The sequence below is a fragment of the Emiliania huxleyi genome (genome assembly GCF_000372725.1).
Source record: "Emiliania huxleyi CCMP1516 chromosome Unknown EMIHUscaffold_145, whole genome shotgun sequence".
NCBI classification, from domain to species: Eukaryota; Haptophyta; order Isochrysidales; family Noelaerhabdaceae; genus Emiliania; species Emiliania huxleyi.
The window spans coordinates 210,643-227,655 of NW_005201144.1; the positions used below are offsets into that span (position 1 = coordinate 210,643).

Below are 17,013 nucleotides of genomic sequence, written 5' to 3' on the forward strand. Positions count from 1 at the left end.
GTTCTGCTTACGCGGTTACGGGGACGTATGTGCGCCGGGGCAGCTTGGCCTGCAAAGTCCAAAGAAACAAACCCGCGTGCCGAGAATCGCACCCACTGACCTCAATCCGCCCCATCGGGCTGTAGCACGGCCAATCGGCGGCGCAGCTCCTCGTAGGTGGCCGCGTCGTCGCTCGGCGGCACCATGAGGTGCGCGTGCTGCCCGTCCGGCTCGAACTTGGACGCCATCTTGTCGTACATCGGTATGAGGTTGGCGGCGACGTGCTTCATGAACCAGTCGATGGCGCGCGGCGGGAGGAGCTTCAGCTTCGGGTCGAGCTGCATGGTGGAGGACACGCGCGTCTCGTTCGGCGAGAGCACCTAGACGGTGGGTGTGGTGGGCAGCCTGAGGGAGGGGGCGCGTGGGGGAGAGGGGGCGGGAGGAGGAGGGGGGGGGGGGGGGGACTGAGAGAGCGCCTCAAACAGGAATCCGCCCGTGATGTCGATCGCCACCGAGCTGTCGGAGGTCAGCGCCGCCGCAGCGACTCGGGCGGGCTCGTCGGGCAGGCTGGACGGGTCGATGGAGCGGATGTAGCACATGACCGAGGTGGCGGAGAGGATGTCGCCGTATCCGGTGAGGACCGCGTGCCGCGGCGCGAGGAAGGGGATCGGCACAGTCAGCGCCTTGATGTGGACGAAGCGCCGAAAGTTGGACGCGCGGCAGACCTGCAGCGCGGCCTTGATGCCGGGGATCCACGAGCCGTACAGCTCGGGCTGCAGCAGCGGCGCGAGCACGCACTCGATGCTGCGCGGGACGACGCCGACCACCTTCACCGCCATCCTGCCCCCGGGCAGCTCCTGCACGTACGTGTCCAGGTCGTACTGCTTGCAGCTCGACCGTGCGGAGCCGCCGCTCGGCCGCGAAGCCCGGTGCGCAACCCGCCTCCACTCGTCCGAAGCGATCATGTTCAGCTGGCTCTCGAGCTCCGCCTGCGGACGGGGCGGCAGGCGGGCTCGGAGATCCCGGAAGGTGGGGCGGGCTTGGCGGCGGCGCGTCTGCGGCGAGCGGATGAGCGGGCGTGCGGGCGGGCGGGTGGCGGGCGGCGGAGGAGGCGGAGGAGGAGGCGGCGGCGGGCGGCGGGCGGCGGGCGGGCGGGCGGGCGGGCGGGCGGGCGGGCGGGCGGCGGTTGCGGTTGCGGTTGCGGTTGCGGCTGAGGGTGAGGGTGAGAGGTGAGGGTGGTGGACGGGTGGCCTCGGTGCGCAGAATGGTCGAGACGCGAATGTCGTCCCTCTCCCTGAGCGGCGGCTGAAGCCCCGCCTGGGAGGCGAGAGCCTCGAGGGCGAGCAGCCGCCGCATGGCGAGCAGGAACTGGTCCGCGCGGTAGAGCGCCTCGCACTCGCACAGCAGCCGCTCGATCTCCGCCTGCGAGACACGGCGCGGGCGTGGCACGGAGGTGGCACGGGCATGGCGCGGCAGAGGAGCGGCTCGAGCATCCTCGCCTCGTCCAGCGCCGCCGCGGCCGGAAGCAACAGCGCCGCCGCCCCGGCCGCTGTCCCGTCGATGCGTCCCGCGCACACCTCCTCCACATACGCTTGCCTTGGCGTCTTGAGCGAGGCGTGCTCGGGCGGTCGCTCGTGCAGCGCCGAGGCTGCAGCGGTCTCGGAGGGGGCCGACGTGGCGGGAGGCTCCTTCTCCTCTTCATCAAACACAACCTGCACCTCCGCTACTTCCGCTTCGGCCGCCTTCACCTCTGCCTCCGCCTCCACCTCCGCTGCTTCCACCTCCGCCTCCACCACCTCCACCACCTCCACCTGCATAGGGACGGCCCTCTGATGCACGAGGTCCGTGTCGGCAGCGGCGGTGGTCCACTCTGGGACACTGCGCCGCTCGTCCTGCTGAATTGTGGTGGCGGCAGCCCAGTTCGGCGGCTGGCGCGGCGGATCCTCCAAAGACACCTGGTGCGGGCGGAGGCGTGCAGTCAAGAGGGCCGACGCAGCGCTGCGCGGGCAGGCTGCAGCCCTGGCCCCTCGCTCGACCGCGTCTTGGCGCAGGCGGCCCACGGCGCGCGCGCGTGCGTGCGTGCGGGCGGTGTGGCACACACATCCTCTGCCCCCGAGAACCACACAGGCGGCTGCACTCTCGGGTCGCCCGCCGCCGGCTCCGTCGGAAGCTTCGGCTGCTCGAGTGGCGCATCGTCCTCGCCGAGGCCACTGCCGGTGCCGCTGGTGCTGACGACCTCTCTCGCTCCCACTCGAGGCGGTCCTGGCACCTTTGCCGTTGCCTGGACGGCTGCTGTGCCCTGATCGCACGCCTCTGCTCCTGAGTCGGGCGGCGCTGCCTTCTTGCGGCGGCGGCGCAGACCGATGAAAGCCGTAAACGTGTTCACCTTGCGGCGAATTATCCGACCCATGCCTGTCAGTGGGACGTACGCCGCGCAAGTCGTACTGCTCGAGCGCGGCTCACGGCGAGCAAATGCGGCTGGCGATGCAGCCAAACACGGACAGAGTCCGGTTTACGTAGAAAAGAAATAGGAACGTGCTCAACACGGCAGCTTAAAATCCCTGTGTGGTGGCGGCGTGCCGTCCTCCCATCCCTCCCTTTGGTTGACCGTTCTTTTCTTTACGGCAGGCAGCGGCGCCGTCGAGGGGAGAGCGACGCGACAGAGGCTGTACCGTGTTTGTTATGACCCCCCCCCAATGAACACACCAGAGAGAGATTTTTAGCAATACCAGCCAGTGAGGGAGGGCGAGACGATCGAGGGGTCCCGTACCACGCGGAATCGACCCTATCCAGTGCTCAAGTGCTCAAGAGAAGTGCGACAAGTAGAGAGAGAACGACGAGAGTGGGACGACCGCGAGCTGACCGCGAGGTGGCATGAAGGTTGCAGCGAGAATCGGCGAGGGGCTGCGAAGAGAGATAGGAAGAGGCAGACTCCCAAGGGTGGGCGACGGCTAGCGCATCACACTCCTCTCCTCTTAAAACCTCCCTGTGTGTGGTGGCGGGGCGTGCGCCGTGCCGTCCTCCCATCCCTCCATTGGGTTGTCTGTCTTCTTTCTTTCTTTTACGGCACTGGCGCGCATCGGAGTCAGGTCGTCTTCTGGTTAAAAAAAGAGGAGTAGTATAGCGTCCTGTCATCGCTCACACTCACCGCTTTAGTCCCGCGTGTCTCAAATACTCTTGGAAGCCGATCTCGCCATGCAGCTCCACCTCGGTCCCGTCCGTTAGCTCGAGCTTGCGACCTACACTTGTTGCAGCACACGTGAAGTGAGAGGCCGTTCACAACACCCTCTGCGCGACAGCGGTTCGAACTCGGGACCCTCAACGCGGTACTTGTACTGATTGGAAGGGCGATACATAATCTCCGATCCCTGGTTGAACTCGGAGGCAACGACGTCGTCCCAGTACTCCTATTGCAGCCGCACCACGCCTCTCACTCGTCTCGCAGGGAGCAAGGGCGCCGAAACAGGCGTGCTCCTGGAAAGCGGCTTTTGCGTCCGCCACGCCAAGCTGCGCCAGCATGCCGGCTAGCGCACTGCCTGCGAGCAAGCCGCGGCCCCCGCTCTGTCCCCTCCAGTAGTCTGTGCAGCCAGCGGCGTCGCCGAGGAAGAAGACGGGGACTGGCCGCCCGCCGTCGCTCGCGCACTCGGCGTCCTGTGTGGTGCTCGTCCAATACCACTCCGACCGTTGAGCGTAGTAGACAGCGACGGAGGAGTGGTCCGGGAGCGGCACCTCTAGCGCCTTGAGCTCCGCCAGGAGCGTGGCCCTGTACGCGAGAAACCACTCGGCCGCCTCTCCCTCGAGGCCCCCGCCCCCCGCCAGCGTGACGGGCTCGCGGGCAGTGCTGAAGCCGGCTGTCTTTTTGAAACCGTCGGGCATGGACGCAAAGACTGGCGTCAGCGGCGTCTCCGGGCCGAGCGGGGAGCGCGGGAAGGAGTAGATCTGAGCGTTGCGGTGCAAGTTGTTCGAGGCCACGTACGAGACGCCCCGCTTATCCAACGCGGCGCCGTTCATCGGTTTGCCTCCTCGCAAGTAGTTTTCATGTCCCTCGTGCCGAAAGGTGAGGTAGACCCCATCGCCCTGAGGCGTGTACGGCCGCCCCTCTGGCCCGGCCTCAACCTCGGGCAGGTCTGCTCTGTACTTGAAGGCGGTGGAGCCACCGCCAGTGCACAGCACCGCTGCCAGGTCGGCCACGCTCGTGATCCCGAGCCTAGGGCATGTCGCAAACCCGTTTCAGCTGTAGCTAGGGTCCGTAAGTGGTGCATCTAGGGTTGCAAACCCCTCGGGATGCTCCCCCTGCGCCGCTGCCAGCGCCTCTTGCAAGTGGCACCCGCCGATGTTGCTCGGAGAGCCGTCGGCGCAGCCCTGCACCTGCGCATTCACGTAGAAGATGCGGCCGCTAAACACGTCGCTTTCGAGGTAGCGACGCATAGACTCGCAGAAGGCGCCCGTGCAAAGCCAAGGCGTGTGGCGCACGTTGGGGAACGGGAGCACGTCGGCGGCCGCCTGAGGCGCGAGGATAGTGAGGATTTGAAGGTTGTCTGCCGCCACCGCGCATTGTGGAGCAAGTATTACGGCTGTTGCTGCTGCGCCTGGCGCCCGAGCAGGACTTGTTGTGCCGGAGCGTCCATCATGTCGTCGCGCACCGGAGGCGGCAGGTCGGCCATGAAGGAGAATGGTGGGACAAGTACTTGCGGCCGGAATGCGCTTCGGTGGTCAAATATGATGGCCTGTGGGAGACGTTGACGCATCAGATCTGTGAGTGGTTGCAGAGGGTCGGTGTGCGCAAGAGAGACGACTGTGCGTGTGCGTGTGATCCCGTGCTGAGCTCACTGTGGCAGACGGCTGCGAGGTGAGTAGCTTGTAGGTTGACCACAGACCAACTGGGCCGGCGCCAACGACCATGTAGAGGCGCCGGCCGGCTGAGGCGGTCATCATAAGAACGACCGACCAATGCGACGACGTCCGTACCGTTCATGTTCATACTTGATACTTCGGCGTTGTGACACCTTCTGGATCTGAGCCTGATCTCGTCCCTCCCTGTCAGATCTGTCACGGCGAATTTACCCGGCACGAGGCTGATCTGGGCGAGGGGCGTGTCGCGCTCGAGGGTTTGTTCCTCACGTCAGTAGACAGCTTTGGCTTCGACGCACCGACGGGGGCGCCTCCAAGCTCCATCGATCTGCCCACCCCCAGTGAGTCAGCGACAGGCGAACGAATCATGTGCGGCAGGAGCGATGCGTGTATCGACCGCCGTTTCTGTGAAGGGTTTCCTTGTACCGCCGAGAAACTCCTCTTCTAGCTAGACAGTCGACTAGACTGGAACTCGTGTTGATCTCTACGCGACGATCGGAGTCCCAAGAGCCCAGAGTCGCCAGACCACGCCCCGAAACACTCAATCAACACCAGTGTACCCGACGTGTTGGCGGACACGTCGCTACTCAAAGATACGAATCGCGCTCGTGCACGGCTTGCGGCAGAGCGGGCACGCATCGAGCTGCCGGGCGCACCCCGCGCACAAGCAACGGTGGCCGCAAGGGACCTAGGGTCACGCCACGGATGCGTCATGGTCTGTCATGGTGTGTCACGGACAAGACAGCCCGCGGCGGCCGCACGCCAGCGCGTGCGTCGGCGCTGCGTCGAGACAGACCACGCAAGTCGGCGCCCTAGGCTGTGCCGGCACGCTGCTCGCATCCTCGGCAGCGGGGCGGAGAGCGGAGTGCGTGCCTATCGGAGGCGCGGTGGCAAGTCCGCGGCGGCATCTCGAGCAGAGCGCGCGGTGGCCGATGTCTCACCGGCAAGGGGCTCGGCGCGGGGCGCGTGGACGCAGAGCGCCGCCCTCAGCGCGGCGATGAGACCCGCGAGCGACCTGAATCCCGCACGGCGGATGCGCTCCAACAGACGCAGCGCCGCCCTCACCGGGTGCCTTGGCCGCGGCGACGGCGGCGGCGGCGGCAGCTCCGCAGTGCGAGCGGTGGCCGCTCGCCTCACCACCTCCTCTGCGGCTGCCTCCTCCATTTGCCGCCAAGTACCGCGCCGCCCGGGCCGCTGCCGTTGAAGCGGCGGAGCGGGTGGGCCGCTGCCACGAGCGACGGCGCTGATGGCCTGAGCGGTTGGGCAAGAGGTGAGGGCCCGTTCCTGTTCGGTGGGAAAATCTTCATTTTGCGGAGGGCAAGAGGAGAAAAAAGGATCGGAGAGGCGTGTGGATGCTGGCAGCGCGGACCGTCACCCAGCGCTGGGCCTCGGAGGGCGACTCTGCGATGAGGCGCAGCTGCCGCTCCGGTGTGTGCACGACAAAGGAGCGGGACCCGCTCACGTCCGTCTCCACGCGGCAGTCGGCGCCAATGTTGACAAAGCCGCGCACCTTGTGCGAGCAGACGGCGTGTGTGTGCGAGCGTCGGCGTGAAGCTGCAGCTGTGTGGGTGAGTCGGGTGTGTGCAGCAGGCCGCGTGAGGCTGCGGACCTTGCCAACTCGGCAGTCGGCCTCCGACCTGAAGTAGAGCAGCGTCGCACTGGGCTGGGGCGTGAGGAAGAAGTAACGCTTCGCGGACGAAGGCGTGAAGGCGTGCGACTTGGCGTGGACCTTCTCGAGGTGGCCTTGCATGGCGGCAGCACAAGAAGGAGTTTTGATGATGCGAGAGAGGACGCATCCAACAGTCGGGAAGGTTTTTTTCTTTTTTACTGGGTATTATTATTAGACGGAAAAGGTTTTTATATTCTCGTCTTTCTTGGCCTCCGCCACCACCGATCTATCCTTCGCGCCTCCGTCCAGTTGCCGAGGGCGACCGACGCAAACTGTCCGCATGAGCGGTACCTCTCAGCCGCTTCCGTCACCGACGGGAGCGGAGTGCTGCACTCCGTCGGGCCACCCGCCATCCTGCGGCTCAACACTGCGGCCGGAGCGGTTCGTCACGGTGCCACACTCGCCGCCGTTCACCTGCTACGTGGCGCAGCCTCCGGGAGGAGCGCCGGCGCGAGGTGTCATCCTAGTGGTGCACGACATTTTCGGGCCGAGGTCGGGCCGGCACGCTCGCATCTGCGACGAGCTCGCGGCCGCCGGCTTTGTCGCCGCTTGCCCCGACCTGATCGGCGACGCCGACGAGCGCGCGAGTGCCCTCAACCCCGGCTGGCCGTCGTCAAAGGCGCACGAGGTCGGGATCGTCTGTCACCTCGTGTACCGGATCCGGTGGATGCTCAAGGCGGCCGCCGCAGGCAAGCGCATGGACGAGATCGGGCGCAAGCTTGCCGCCACTCTCCACTACTGCAGAGGCGCGCACCCGCACGCCATCGCGGCCTGCGGCGCCGTCGGCTTTTGCTGGGGCGGCGGCGTCGTCGCCCGCTTGCTCTCAGAGGCGGGGGCGGAGAGGCTGCCCGTGCCCCTCGTCGGGGGCGTCGGCTTCCACCCATCGCACCGCGGGTGGGAGGCGGCCGATGTGGCGCGGCCACTGCTGCTCGCGCCCGCAGGCGACCCCCACCCGATCCCGAGGCGCAGCGCAACCTTCTGTGACCCGTCTCACCTGGCGCGAGCAGGCGACGACCCCGCCGCGGTGCAGCCCGGCGGCGCCCTCGCGCAGCCGCTCGCCGACCGCTTTGGCGGCGCGTGCGCGGCGGTGCGTCTATTTAGAGGTGCTACACGGGCGGGTGGCCTGCGGCGACACGGCTCGCGGTGTGAAAACAGGTGCCCTTCCCTGAGATGCTGCACGGGTGGATGACGCGGGGGCCGTTGGCCGACGCCGCCATCGAGAGGGACTACCAGCGAGGCATGCGGCTGGCGGTCGAGTGGCTGGGGGAGAGGATGAAGGCTTGAGTAGGGCGCGGCCGCACGCGGTACTCGCTACTCACTGCGTAGCGTGAGAGGGGAACTCTTCACACTTTTTCAGACTTCACTTCACGTGTGCGCGGGCGTCTCGAAGGCGTCGTCGCTGCGGACGGCCTGGCAAGCGCGCACTCGCCTGTCCTCCGCGGCCATGCCCTCCCCGCCCGGGCGAGCGAGCAGCGCAAGGGCGGAGTCAGGAGCACTTGGAGCACTTGGAGTGCAGTCATTAGCCTCACATCCAGGGCCGGGGAGCTAAGAAGCGCACCCAGCGAGCCGGATGATCGGGATCGGGTTAGGGGCTAGAGAGCCCTAGCCCAGAGGTGGGGGTGCGCGTTCGCAGGGAAAGGGCCGTAAAGTAAACACGGTCTCCGAGGGTTGGACCCGCGTACCAGGTTTCCCCTTAACTGCAGGACGCCCCCTCTACTCGGAGCTAGTGGACATTACACTGTACACTATGCCCAAACACAGACACTTGCTTAAAGCCCGTAGCTCTGGGCCGGCGCGGGGGCCCCAGAGGGTGTCCATGCGGGGGGGAGATGGGGTCCCATGGCCCGCCGCAGGCGCCGATTTTTTCTAGATTTTTTCTTTTTTGGCGATTTTTTACTTGTTTTCATGGGAATTCGGCGTACTTGCGGCCATGCTATCACGCCTTGCGACAGCCTGTCGGCGCAGCTGACCGTGCCATGATGCACAATTGATCACCTGCATAGCTCGCGGCCTTAGTATCAAGCATTCAGTGACGACCTGATCGTACGGCCAGTAGGAAGGTGTCCTTCCAGCGCGTGCACGCTTGTGGCGCAATGCGCGTCATGAACTGCCTCGGATTGGCTGCTGGCACTCTCGAGGCTATGCCTACACAGCCTCGCGCGCATGGGCAGTCAGGAGGGACCACGCACCTTCTCAGGACAGCGCCGGTGCCTCTCTCTTGGACCGGCAAACTTGGTGGTATCGTGTCACCAATCGGATCGCGTTTTGTCGGTGTCTCACCCTGTCCTCTGCCGGCACGAATCTCTCCGGGCTGCTCCGAGCCCTTCCTGGCATGATCCGCGTCGGAGGAGGCCGATCCACTGCCGCAGCCCCGGCTCGGGACTGTTCGCCTGTTGTGACGGTTCCCCCCCCCCTCGCCACCTGCATGTTCTCTTGCCGCCTCTTCTCATGGATCACAGGGGCCGCACAGCCGAAGCACACAAACACCCCACGTCCCTGCATGGCGTGGCAGAGGCGCGCCTTCATCCACTCTTCCGCCTCCCCCCCCACACGCGCCGATATCCGTTCAAGGATGGCACTAACCACCCCCTCAGCCACTCGCGCCGCCGCCGGCCCGTCTTCCGGTTTCACGTGGAACAGTGTGCGGAAGTTACAGCTTGTGTTTGTTCACACCCATGGCCGGCGGCCAGCGTGGGGAAGCGCTCCGTCCCGAGCGACTCGAGAGGGATCCCCACCGCTTGCCAGTGATGTGTCAGCGCTCCCGCCATTTCTGTTTCCCGGAAAATTCTCTTTGTGCTCGGCGTCTCAGAAAGGCGGCGTCTCATCATCAGCAAAAAAGCGAGCAGGTCCGAATTTCCTCACGCCTCTTTCTGCTCCTCGTTTGCCTGTGTGTATGGCGACCGCCCGCCTGCTGCGCTCGTGCGTTGAGACCCTCGTGGGCTTTGTGCTCGCGCCAGCCTTCAAATTGATTATGCTTCCAGTATTCGTTCTCGTATTCTCGCCGAGTATTGCGCTCGGCCTCTGCAGCTCCGACGCTGCTGTCGGCGTGCCTCCCGCCTGTCTCGCCTGGCGTCGCCTTCCATATCTGATTCCGATGATGCCCTTTGTCGACCTGCCGATTGCCGCCTTATTGATGGCGACATGGCTGATCGAGGTTCTGTTCCTCCGGAACCCCCTCATCCTCGCCGTCTACAGCCTCTGCCGACGCGCCTCACTCCCCAACCGCGAGCCGACGATCCCCGACGCCGAGGCCGGTCTTCACGCTCGCGAGCGGCCGCGCTCGAACACCAATGACGCCGCCCGCTATCGCGAGCACGCCTCCATCTGGGCTGCCCTCGAGGGCGACGGCGACAAGGTCCGGCCGGGAGATGTGCGGCTGATCAGTCTGAACTGGCTCATGGCGCTGGCAGAGCAGGGCGGCGTGCTCCCGCGGCGGCAGGACCTGCCAGAGGAGGCCTTCTTAAGCTCTGCTCAGCTGAGGCGGATCGAGCAAGGCGCCAGGCGCGGCTTTGACTCCGTCGGCTTTGAGGAGGCCTTGGCGCGCGTCAACAAGGAGCCCTCCCCCTCATCCTTTCTCGGCTGGTTCGCGAGCTTTTTCGGCCGCACGCGCAACCCCGACGGGCTGCTTCCGATCATCTCCGTCTCCTACTGCTGGCTCGAGGCGGCGCATCCGGATCGAGAGGGCCGCCAGCTCCAGCTGCTCTGCCGCAAGCTGCGGGACCTCTATGGCGGGCGCGGCCTGCTCGGCGCGTGCCGCGAGTACGGCTTCTCGGACATGGTGAGCTGCCTCGCCCGCCTTGCCCACCGCCGCTCCCTTCCTCACCGCCACTCCCTCCCTGGCTCGCGCAGGGGGTGTTTCTGGACTGGAGCTCGGGCTACCAGAAGGACCCGGCGCTATTTGCCGAGCGGCGCGCGTATGAGGCGAGCCGGTCGGGCGAGCGGAAGGCCGCCTTCGGCCGCATGCTGGAGAACACGATGGTGAGCGCATGCCAGCCCCTCCCCCTGATAGCGCCACAGCATGCACCGCTCTCACGGCACGTTGGTTTTACATTCCGCATTAGGACCTCTGGTACGCGCACGCCTCGGTCACTGTCGTGCTGCTCACGCAGCTGCCCGACGAGCTGCCCGCCGGTTTTGACCGGAGCCGGACCTACGACACTCGCGGCTGGACGGCATTCGAGCGGTGCTCGGCAGAGCTGGGCGCAAAGTCCGCCTATATGGGCTTTGCCAAGTGGAAGCTCGTCATCGACGCCGCCAGCGGCGACGGCGGCGCTCAGCGGCGGCTCCCCGCGACTCCGGAGCGCATGGCGACGCTGCTCGCCGCTTGTCGCTTCACCAACGGCGCGGACTCGGCGACCGTGCTGGCGCTCTACGAAAAGACGGCGAAGGCCGTGCTGGGCACGGTCGAGAAGCTCGACTACACGGGTCTGCCGCTCGTGTGTGGCGATGCGTGGACTAGCCCGGCGCTGCTGGCGGAGGCGCTAAACCATTGCGAGAGCCTCCGGACCCTCTACCTAGTTGGGACACGCCTCGACGACGAGGGCGTGGCGGAGCTCGCGGCGGGGCTCGAGGACGGCGCGCTCCCGGCGCTTGAGTACCTCTACCTTCTGGCAAACCGCTTCGGCGCGCGCGGGGGCGTCGGCGCGCTCTGCGGCGTGTTCCATCGCGGCGTGGCGCCGATGTTGCAGATACTCGACGTCGGTCTCACGCCTATTGGCGACGAGGGAGCCGTGGCGCTAGCTGCAGCGCTGCCGATGGGCAAGCCGTCGCATGGACTGACCTTGTGGTGGTGCGATGTGGGCGACGAGGGCGCGATGGCACTCGCGGCTGCCCTCCCGGCCGCGGGTCAGAGGTGTCGCGTGCAGGTCATGTTCAATCGGATCGGTCTCGCGGGCCAGGCGGCACTACTGGAGGCGCTCGAGGCGAAGCACGGGCCGCAGATGGGGAATGCGCTGGCGGTGGCGCAGTTGAACTTGCTTCCCTGGTCGTACCCGCTCATGCGCGCTTTGGGGCGAGGCTGGCGCCGTGTGCTCGAGAGCAGCCGAATCACCATGTAAGGCACACCTTTCAAGCGGCGAGGGGACGCCTAAAATTCTTTTCCGTCCGTAGTGTACCTGTGTTAGTGCCAGTGCGCGCCAGTCCTGCCCAGTGTTGTGCGAGCGAGTTCTCGTAAAATTCTTTTTCTGAGGACGAGGAAGACCGAGAGGCACCAGCCACAGGCTGTACGTGGGAGACGGAGAGCGAGCGAGACCCCGCGCAGGCGCTCAGCGCTTGGGCTTTGGAGGCGACCGGCTAGCCTCTCACCGTCTTCTCGGCGGCAGGCGCGCGTCTTGCACCGCATCGAAGGTCATCCTCGTCCACGCCTTCTTCACCAGCAGCGGCGTCGAGCGCGAGAAGGGAACTGCCAGCGGAGTGTAGGCGAAGGTCGGCGTCGCTGTGAGTTGCACCGGCCCGTCGCGGCGCAGCACGTGCAAGTTCTCCGGCTCGAGCAGGCAGTTGCACGGCCCCCAGGATTCTTTTTGCAGTCCGAGCCAGTCTGCTGTGAGAGGGGCTTCTATGGTAGAATTCTTTTTGCAGCGCGGCCCTCGCTTGCAGGCTTCCGTCGCCTCCGTCGTTCGCTGGCATCGCTGAAAGGCCAGCCCGGTGCGGATGCTGCGCAGTCTCGCGCGGCCCGCCGCCGCCAGCTCCTCCACCTTTGCGGCGCGGCGGCCGTGGGCGCTTGCGGCGCGCCGGCTGTTCATCCAGATTGGGGTTGAACGCCCCAGCCAGCTGCCGTTCAAACGAGCGCATCTCCGCGGAGTCCACCGCTTGCCACAGGAGTGGGTACGTCTTGTTGCCGACCTCGGCGGTGACGGGAACGTCGTCGTTGAAGCGGGCGAGGTGCGTCGTCGAGAGGCCGCTGTCGCGTAGTCTGCCCGCCACGTCGCCGGCGCCGGCGACGCTGTGAAGTCGACGACAGTGGGGCCGGCCGAGGTGACGATGACGACGACCGCGCTCTCGCTCACACCGAGCGACGTCCCGCCGAAAGGCGGCGTCAAACGCGCCGCGCGAGGCGGCGACGGACTCGTGGGCGAGGCTCAGTGTCACGGTCGCCTCGTTCGCCGGCGCCGGGATCCTCGGTGCGGCTTCTCGGTCGCAGACCTTCTCCAGGTCGGGCATCAGGGCCTGGAACTGAGCGAAGGTGGCCGCGTGACTCCCGGTCGTGAGGCCGTGGCGCACCTTCCATAGCAGGAATTCCACTATTGGCTCGACTATGCCGCCGTCCGCAGTCGCCAGTTCCGGTAGGCTCTGCCGCCCCCACTCGAGCAGGCCGGCGATGGCGACGCACGCGTGGAATCGTGCCGGCCTTTCGTGGAATCGTGTCGGCCTTGCCCCGGCACCAACCTCGCCGATCCCCGCCGTCATAGGTCGGAGCACTGGCGCCAGCCCGAGAATGACGTCACGCACCAGCTCCTCAGCGCCCGTAGGGAGGTCCAGGGAGATCGCCTCCGCCGGCCTGGCGCTGAGCAGCAGGAGGGGCGCCTCGTTGGGCCATCGCCCGTCGTCTAGTTTGGCGAGGATCTGCTCCGACGAGGCCAGCGCCACCGCCCGTCGGAGGCTTCGTAGGATGGTCGCCGCGGCTCTCGCCGTGGGCACTAGTCGCAGCGCCCCTTCGTCGGTGAGCAGGCGGCGGTGGAGCTCGGCGATCGCCTCCACGATCGGGTCTTCGTCCTCGGCGAACCCCTCGATCGGGTCTTCGTCCTTGGCGAACTCCTCGAGCACCGCGAGCAGCCCCTCCTCGGTCAGCGCCTGCGCCCACTGAGCCGTTGTCTCCCACTCGCACGTGTAGCTGTGAGTCACGACTGGCTTGGTGACGGCGCCCACGTACGCAAAGAGGGCGCACGCCATGTCCTCGTTCGGCCCGAGGCCTGCCCCGCCGTGGCATAGCGAGTCCGCCTCGAAGACGAGGGCGTCGCCTGCTTCGAGCTCGAGAGGCTCCTGGTTGAGGACACGGAACCGCCGCCGGTTCAGTGCCACGATGATGGAGCAGACGTGTTTCTTGTTCGCGTCCCTGTGGTACGGCTGCGGCTGCGCCCCCGGGAGGGTCACGATGACGCTGAGCCCTCTGGTGCTGCGCGTCCTGGAGGTGGACGTGGGGTAGCACCTCCTTGACCAGCTCCTCCGCTTGTCTTGCGAGCTCCGCTGCACCGCGAGCACTTGGAGCACTTGGAGTGCAGTCATCAACCGCACATGCAAGATTCAGTGCGCGCCAGTCCCGTGCCCAGTGTTGTGCGAGGGAGTTTTGTTGTAAAATTCTGTAGCGAACGTGCTGCAGAACAAGCTGACGCGGGCTCAGTACCTCGATGAGGTGACTTGGACCACCAAGAGCTGGCTGGGGCTGCAGAAGCAGCGCATCTCACTCAGTCGTTCTTCACACGGCCATCGCAGAGCAGATTGTGAATGAGCTTGCCAACGGCGAGGGCGGTCGAGTGCACGGAGCTAAGTGCCTCGCCGTCCTCGCCGGAGTCGCTTAGGCGGCTCCAGTGGTGAACCGGTGTTTTTCACTAAATTCTTTCGCCCGACGTCCGGGACTCTCAAACGATGAGGGTGTACGACGAGAACGCCGCCCCGACCAACGTCGTCGCTGCCGAGGCCCCGGCCCCGGCGCGCAAGATCCGCCGCCGGCGCAAGAGCGGCGTCGGCAGCCTCAAGTTTGCCGGCGACGCCGACCCGGCTGACCGCGAGGCGTCGCTCACTGAGGAGCTTGAGGCGGCGCACGACGAGATCCGGCAGCTGCAGTTCAACTTGGCCAATGCGGAGGAGGACAACCTCACGCTGCTCCGCCTCAACTCCGAGCTCGAGGCGCAGCTCGCCGACGCTGGTAAGCTGGCCGCCGAGCAGCTCGAGCGAATCCTAGCGCTCGAGGCCGCCGAGAGGAGTGCGACTAGGGCCGAGCTCGCGCGGCAAGGGCGTGCGGCGGCGCTGCACGACTCACTGATTGACCTCGACGCCGTCGGCAGCGCCGCCGAGCAAGACACCACCGCGCAAGACGCCGCCGCGCAAGACGCCGCCGCGCCGCCACCGCCGCCAGCAGAAGCTCCGCCGCCGCCGCCGCCGGCTGCAGCCGCCGAGGCGCCCGAGGCGCCGCTCGCGACGTACGGTGGCGGCAGCTACGCGTCGGTGGTGACGCGCCTCTCCTCCACCTCGTCGGCGCGCTTCTCGAGCTCCTCGTACGTTTCCGCCGCCTCGCCGTCCCACCGCCTCTCCACCTCCTCCATCGCGTCGCGCCTCTCCACCTCGTCTGCCGGAGGCGGCGCGCCGCTCGCGCCGGCGCACGCCCTGCTCGCGCTGCCCGAGTGCGTCCACGAGGCGGTGGAATCGTCGCCGTCGCTCGCCGGGGCGAGTGACCCACACGAGGCACCCCGCCCCACCCCGCCCCACCCCGCCCCACCCCACCCCACTTGGCAAGCTCCTCCCCGGCCGCACACGCGCACCGCACACGCGCACCGCCTCCTGCGCACCCACGCCCGCCGCCTGCGCACCCGCGTCGGCCTCTGTGCGCTCTTGCCCGCGGGCACGGCGGCTCTCTGAGGCGCGTTCGGCCGCCTTCCTCCAGGTGGATCTCGCCGCCCTGCGGCAGCCAAACGACGCCTCCGCCAGAGCGGAGGGCGAGGAGGAGGAGGCGCCGGCACCGGAACTGGAGCGGGAGGAGGCGCCGTCGCCGCAAGAGCCGCCGCGGTCTGCCGCCGAGGGGGCGCCCGCGCTGCCGGAGGCGGACAGGTCGGAGGCCGTGCCAGCGCCGCGAGGGGAGGACGGGCCGGTGGAGCAAGAGGCGCCACCGGTGCCGGCGCAAGGGGCGGAGGAGGGGGCGGAGGAGGAGCAGGGCGCGGAGGAGGGGGCGGAGGAGGAGGCGCCGAGTGCTCACTCACAGGGCGGGCCGGCCGCCGTGCCGCACGGGGCGGCTGAGGACGCCGCTGAGATCGCCGCGCCGCCGGAGCCAGAGGCACCGCCGCCGCCCGAGTCTGGCGCGCCTCCTCCGCCTCCTCCGCCTCCTCCGCCTCCTCCGCCTCTTCCCGCGGAGGAGGAGGTGGCGAGGCCGCCTCCGCGGCGGAACGGCCGGCGCAAGTCGGTCACGAACGAGCTCGCCCGCCTCGGCGTGTCAGCGTCGGAGATCGACGTCGCCGCCGCCGCCGCTGCCGCACCCCGCTCGACACGGCGCAAGCCGCGCGGAGGAGGGGCCGCCAGCGCGGCGCCGCCCGCCGCCGCCGCCGCCGCCACGGCTGCGCCGCCCCCCCCTGCCGCCGCGGGCGGTGCGGCTGCGCCAGTCATGGCGCAGGCGGAGGCGGAGGCGGCTTGGCCGCCGCCAACCGAGGCCTCCGAGCTGGGCGAGGGGGTGCTGTCCGCGCCGCCGTCGCTCGTGGCCGTGCTGCTCGCTGTGGGGCCCGACGGCCACGTCAGCTGCTCCTTGCTCGGCCGGCAGGCGGCGCAGCAGGGCGAGATCGCTGCGCTCGAGGCGGCCACGCGGGCGCCCGCCGCACCTCTGCAGGAGAGCGCGCAGCCGTCCGCGCTCGAGGCGGCCCCGCCCCCACAAATCGTCGTGCCGGACACCGCGCCGCCGCCGCCCGCCGACCCGCCCCCCCCCGCCGACCCGCCGCCCCCCTCCGCCTCGCCGCCCTCCGCCTCGCCGCCCTCGCTCCTTCCGGAGGGCGCAGCCGAGCCAGCGAGTTTGGCGGAGGCGGCGGAGGCGCCATCCGTGTCGCCTGCTGGCACCGAGGCAGGGCCGGCCGTGGAGCGCGGCTCTGCCGGCCGGCCTCTCCCTGACGTCCAGCCATTGCCCTCTGCTGTCCCCGCGGCCGACGCGAGCGGCGCGACCGACGTGGCGTCCCTGCTCGACGCGGCTCTCTGCGCGGCACGCGGCGACGCCGGCGGTGCGGTGTGGGAGTGGGCAGGCGAGTTGACCTCTCAGCTCGGCGCCCTCAGCCGCGCCTCCGACGCCGCCGCGGGCGAGGGCACCGCGGGCGAGGGCACCGCGGGCGGCGCGGCGGCGGCGCACGACGGCGCCACGCCCCCGCAGCGCAAGAAGAAGAAGGGCGGGGCGCGGGTGCGCTTCTCGGCGTACGACCTCTCTGCCGTCTCGCCGCCGAAGCTGCAGCGGCCCGGCTCTGAGGCCGCCCTCGCGAACCATGAGCACGTGGAGCTGGAGAGCGTCGGGAAGGGTCAGCAGCATAATCGTCGGAGAGGCCGAGTGGGGTGGGGGAGGACACGTCGCGCGAAGGGCGGGCAAGTTGCCGCCGAGGAGCCCTGACCGCGTACACCGTCGAAAGTCTGTGCAGGTGTGAACAGCACCGACTGTTGTTCATCTTTCTACATACACTAGTGTGGGACCTGCGGCGGTACCCGTCTCTGTTGTTCGGGCAGTGAGAGACGCAGGATCTGCACGCCACAGAGCAAAGTGGGCCACTCCGCATTTGCATTTTGGTTTTGGGTTGTCGGAGATCATCCATCAGCTCTCATGTCTCATCAGTCAGTCACGT

The 17,013-nt window shown here is 67.8% G+C and overlaps 3 protein-coding genes across 3 annotated transcripts in view; 2 read left to right on the forward strand and 1 right to left on the reverse strand.

The window, feature by feature from the left end:
• Positions 1-5,235: 5,235 nt before the first annotated feature.
• Positions 5,236-6,583, reverse strand: EMIHUDRAFT_441178 (hypothetical protein; the record flags this gene model as incomplete). The annotated part of the gene is made up of 5 exons (XM_005787138.1): positions 5,236-5,518; positions 5,592-5,703; positions 5,772-6,081; positions 6,200-6,340; positions 6,440-6,583. The coding sequence occupies 5 exons, from the start codon at positions 6,578-6,580 to the stop codon at positions 5,275-5,277; spliced, it is 948 nt and encodes a 315-aa protein (XP_005787195.1). The 3' UTR covers positions 5,236-5,274.
• Positions 6,584-6,779: 196 nt separating this feature from the next.
• Positions 6,780-7,783, forward strand: EMIHUDRAFT_111137 (hypothetical protein; the record flags this gene model as incomplete). The annotated part of the gene is made up of 2 exons (XM_005787139.1): positions 6,780-7,586; positions 7,655-7,783. 2 exons carry the CDS (start codon positions 6,780-6,782, stop codon positions 7,781-7,783), a joined length of 936 nt encoding a protein of 311 aa, XP_005787196.1.
• Positions 7,784-9,392: 1,609 nt separating this feature from the next.
• EMIHUDRAFT_111138 (hypothetical protein) overlaps positions 9,393-17,013 on the forward strand; it is a gene marked incomplete at both ends in the record, with an annotated part of 8,752 nt that continues 1,131 nt past the window's right edge. The window contains 10 exons of the mRNA XM_005787140.1: positions 9,393-10,277; positions 10,349-10,477; positions 10,561-11,457; positions 12,317-12,379; positions 12,528-12,649; positions 12,907-12,970; positions 13,166-13,280; positions 13,801-13,847; positions 14,132-14,851; positions 15,096-16,695. Coding sequence (XP_005787197.1) covers positions 9,393-10,277; positions 10,349-10,477; positions 10,561-11,457; positions 12,317-12,379; positions 12,528-12,649; positions 12,907-12,970; positions 13,166-13,280; positions 13,801-13,847; positions 14,132-14,851; positions 15,096-16,695 — 4,642 coding nt within the window. The remainder of the gene's footprint in view (positions 10,278-10,348; positions 10,478-10,560; positions 11,458-12,316; positions 12,380-12,527; positions 12,650-12,906; positions 12,971-13,165; positions 13,281-13,800; positions 13,848-14,131; positions 14,852-15,095; positions 16,696-17,013) is intronic.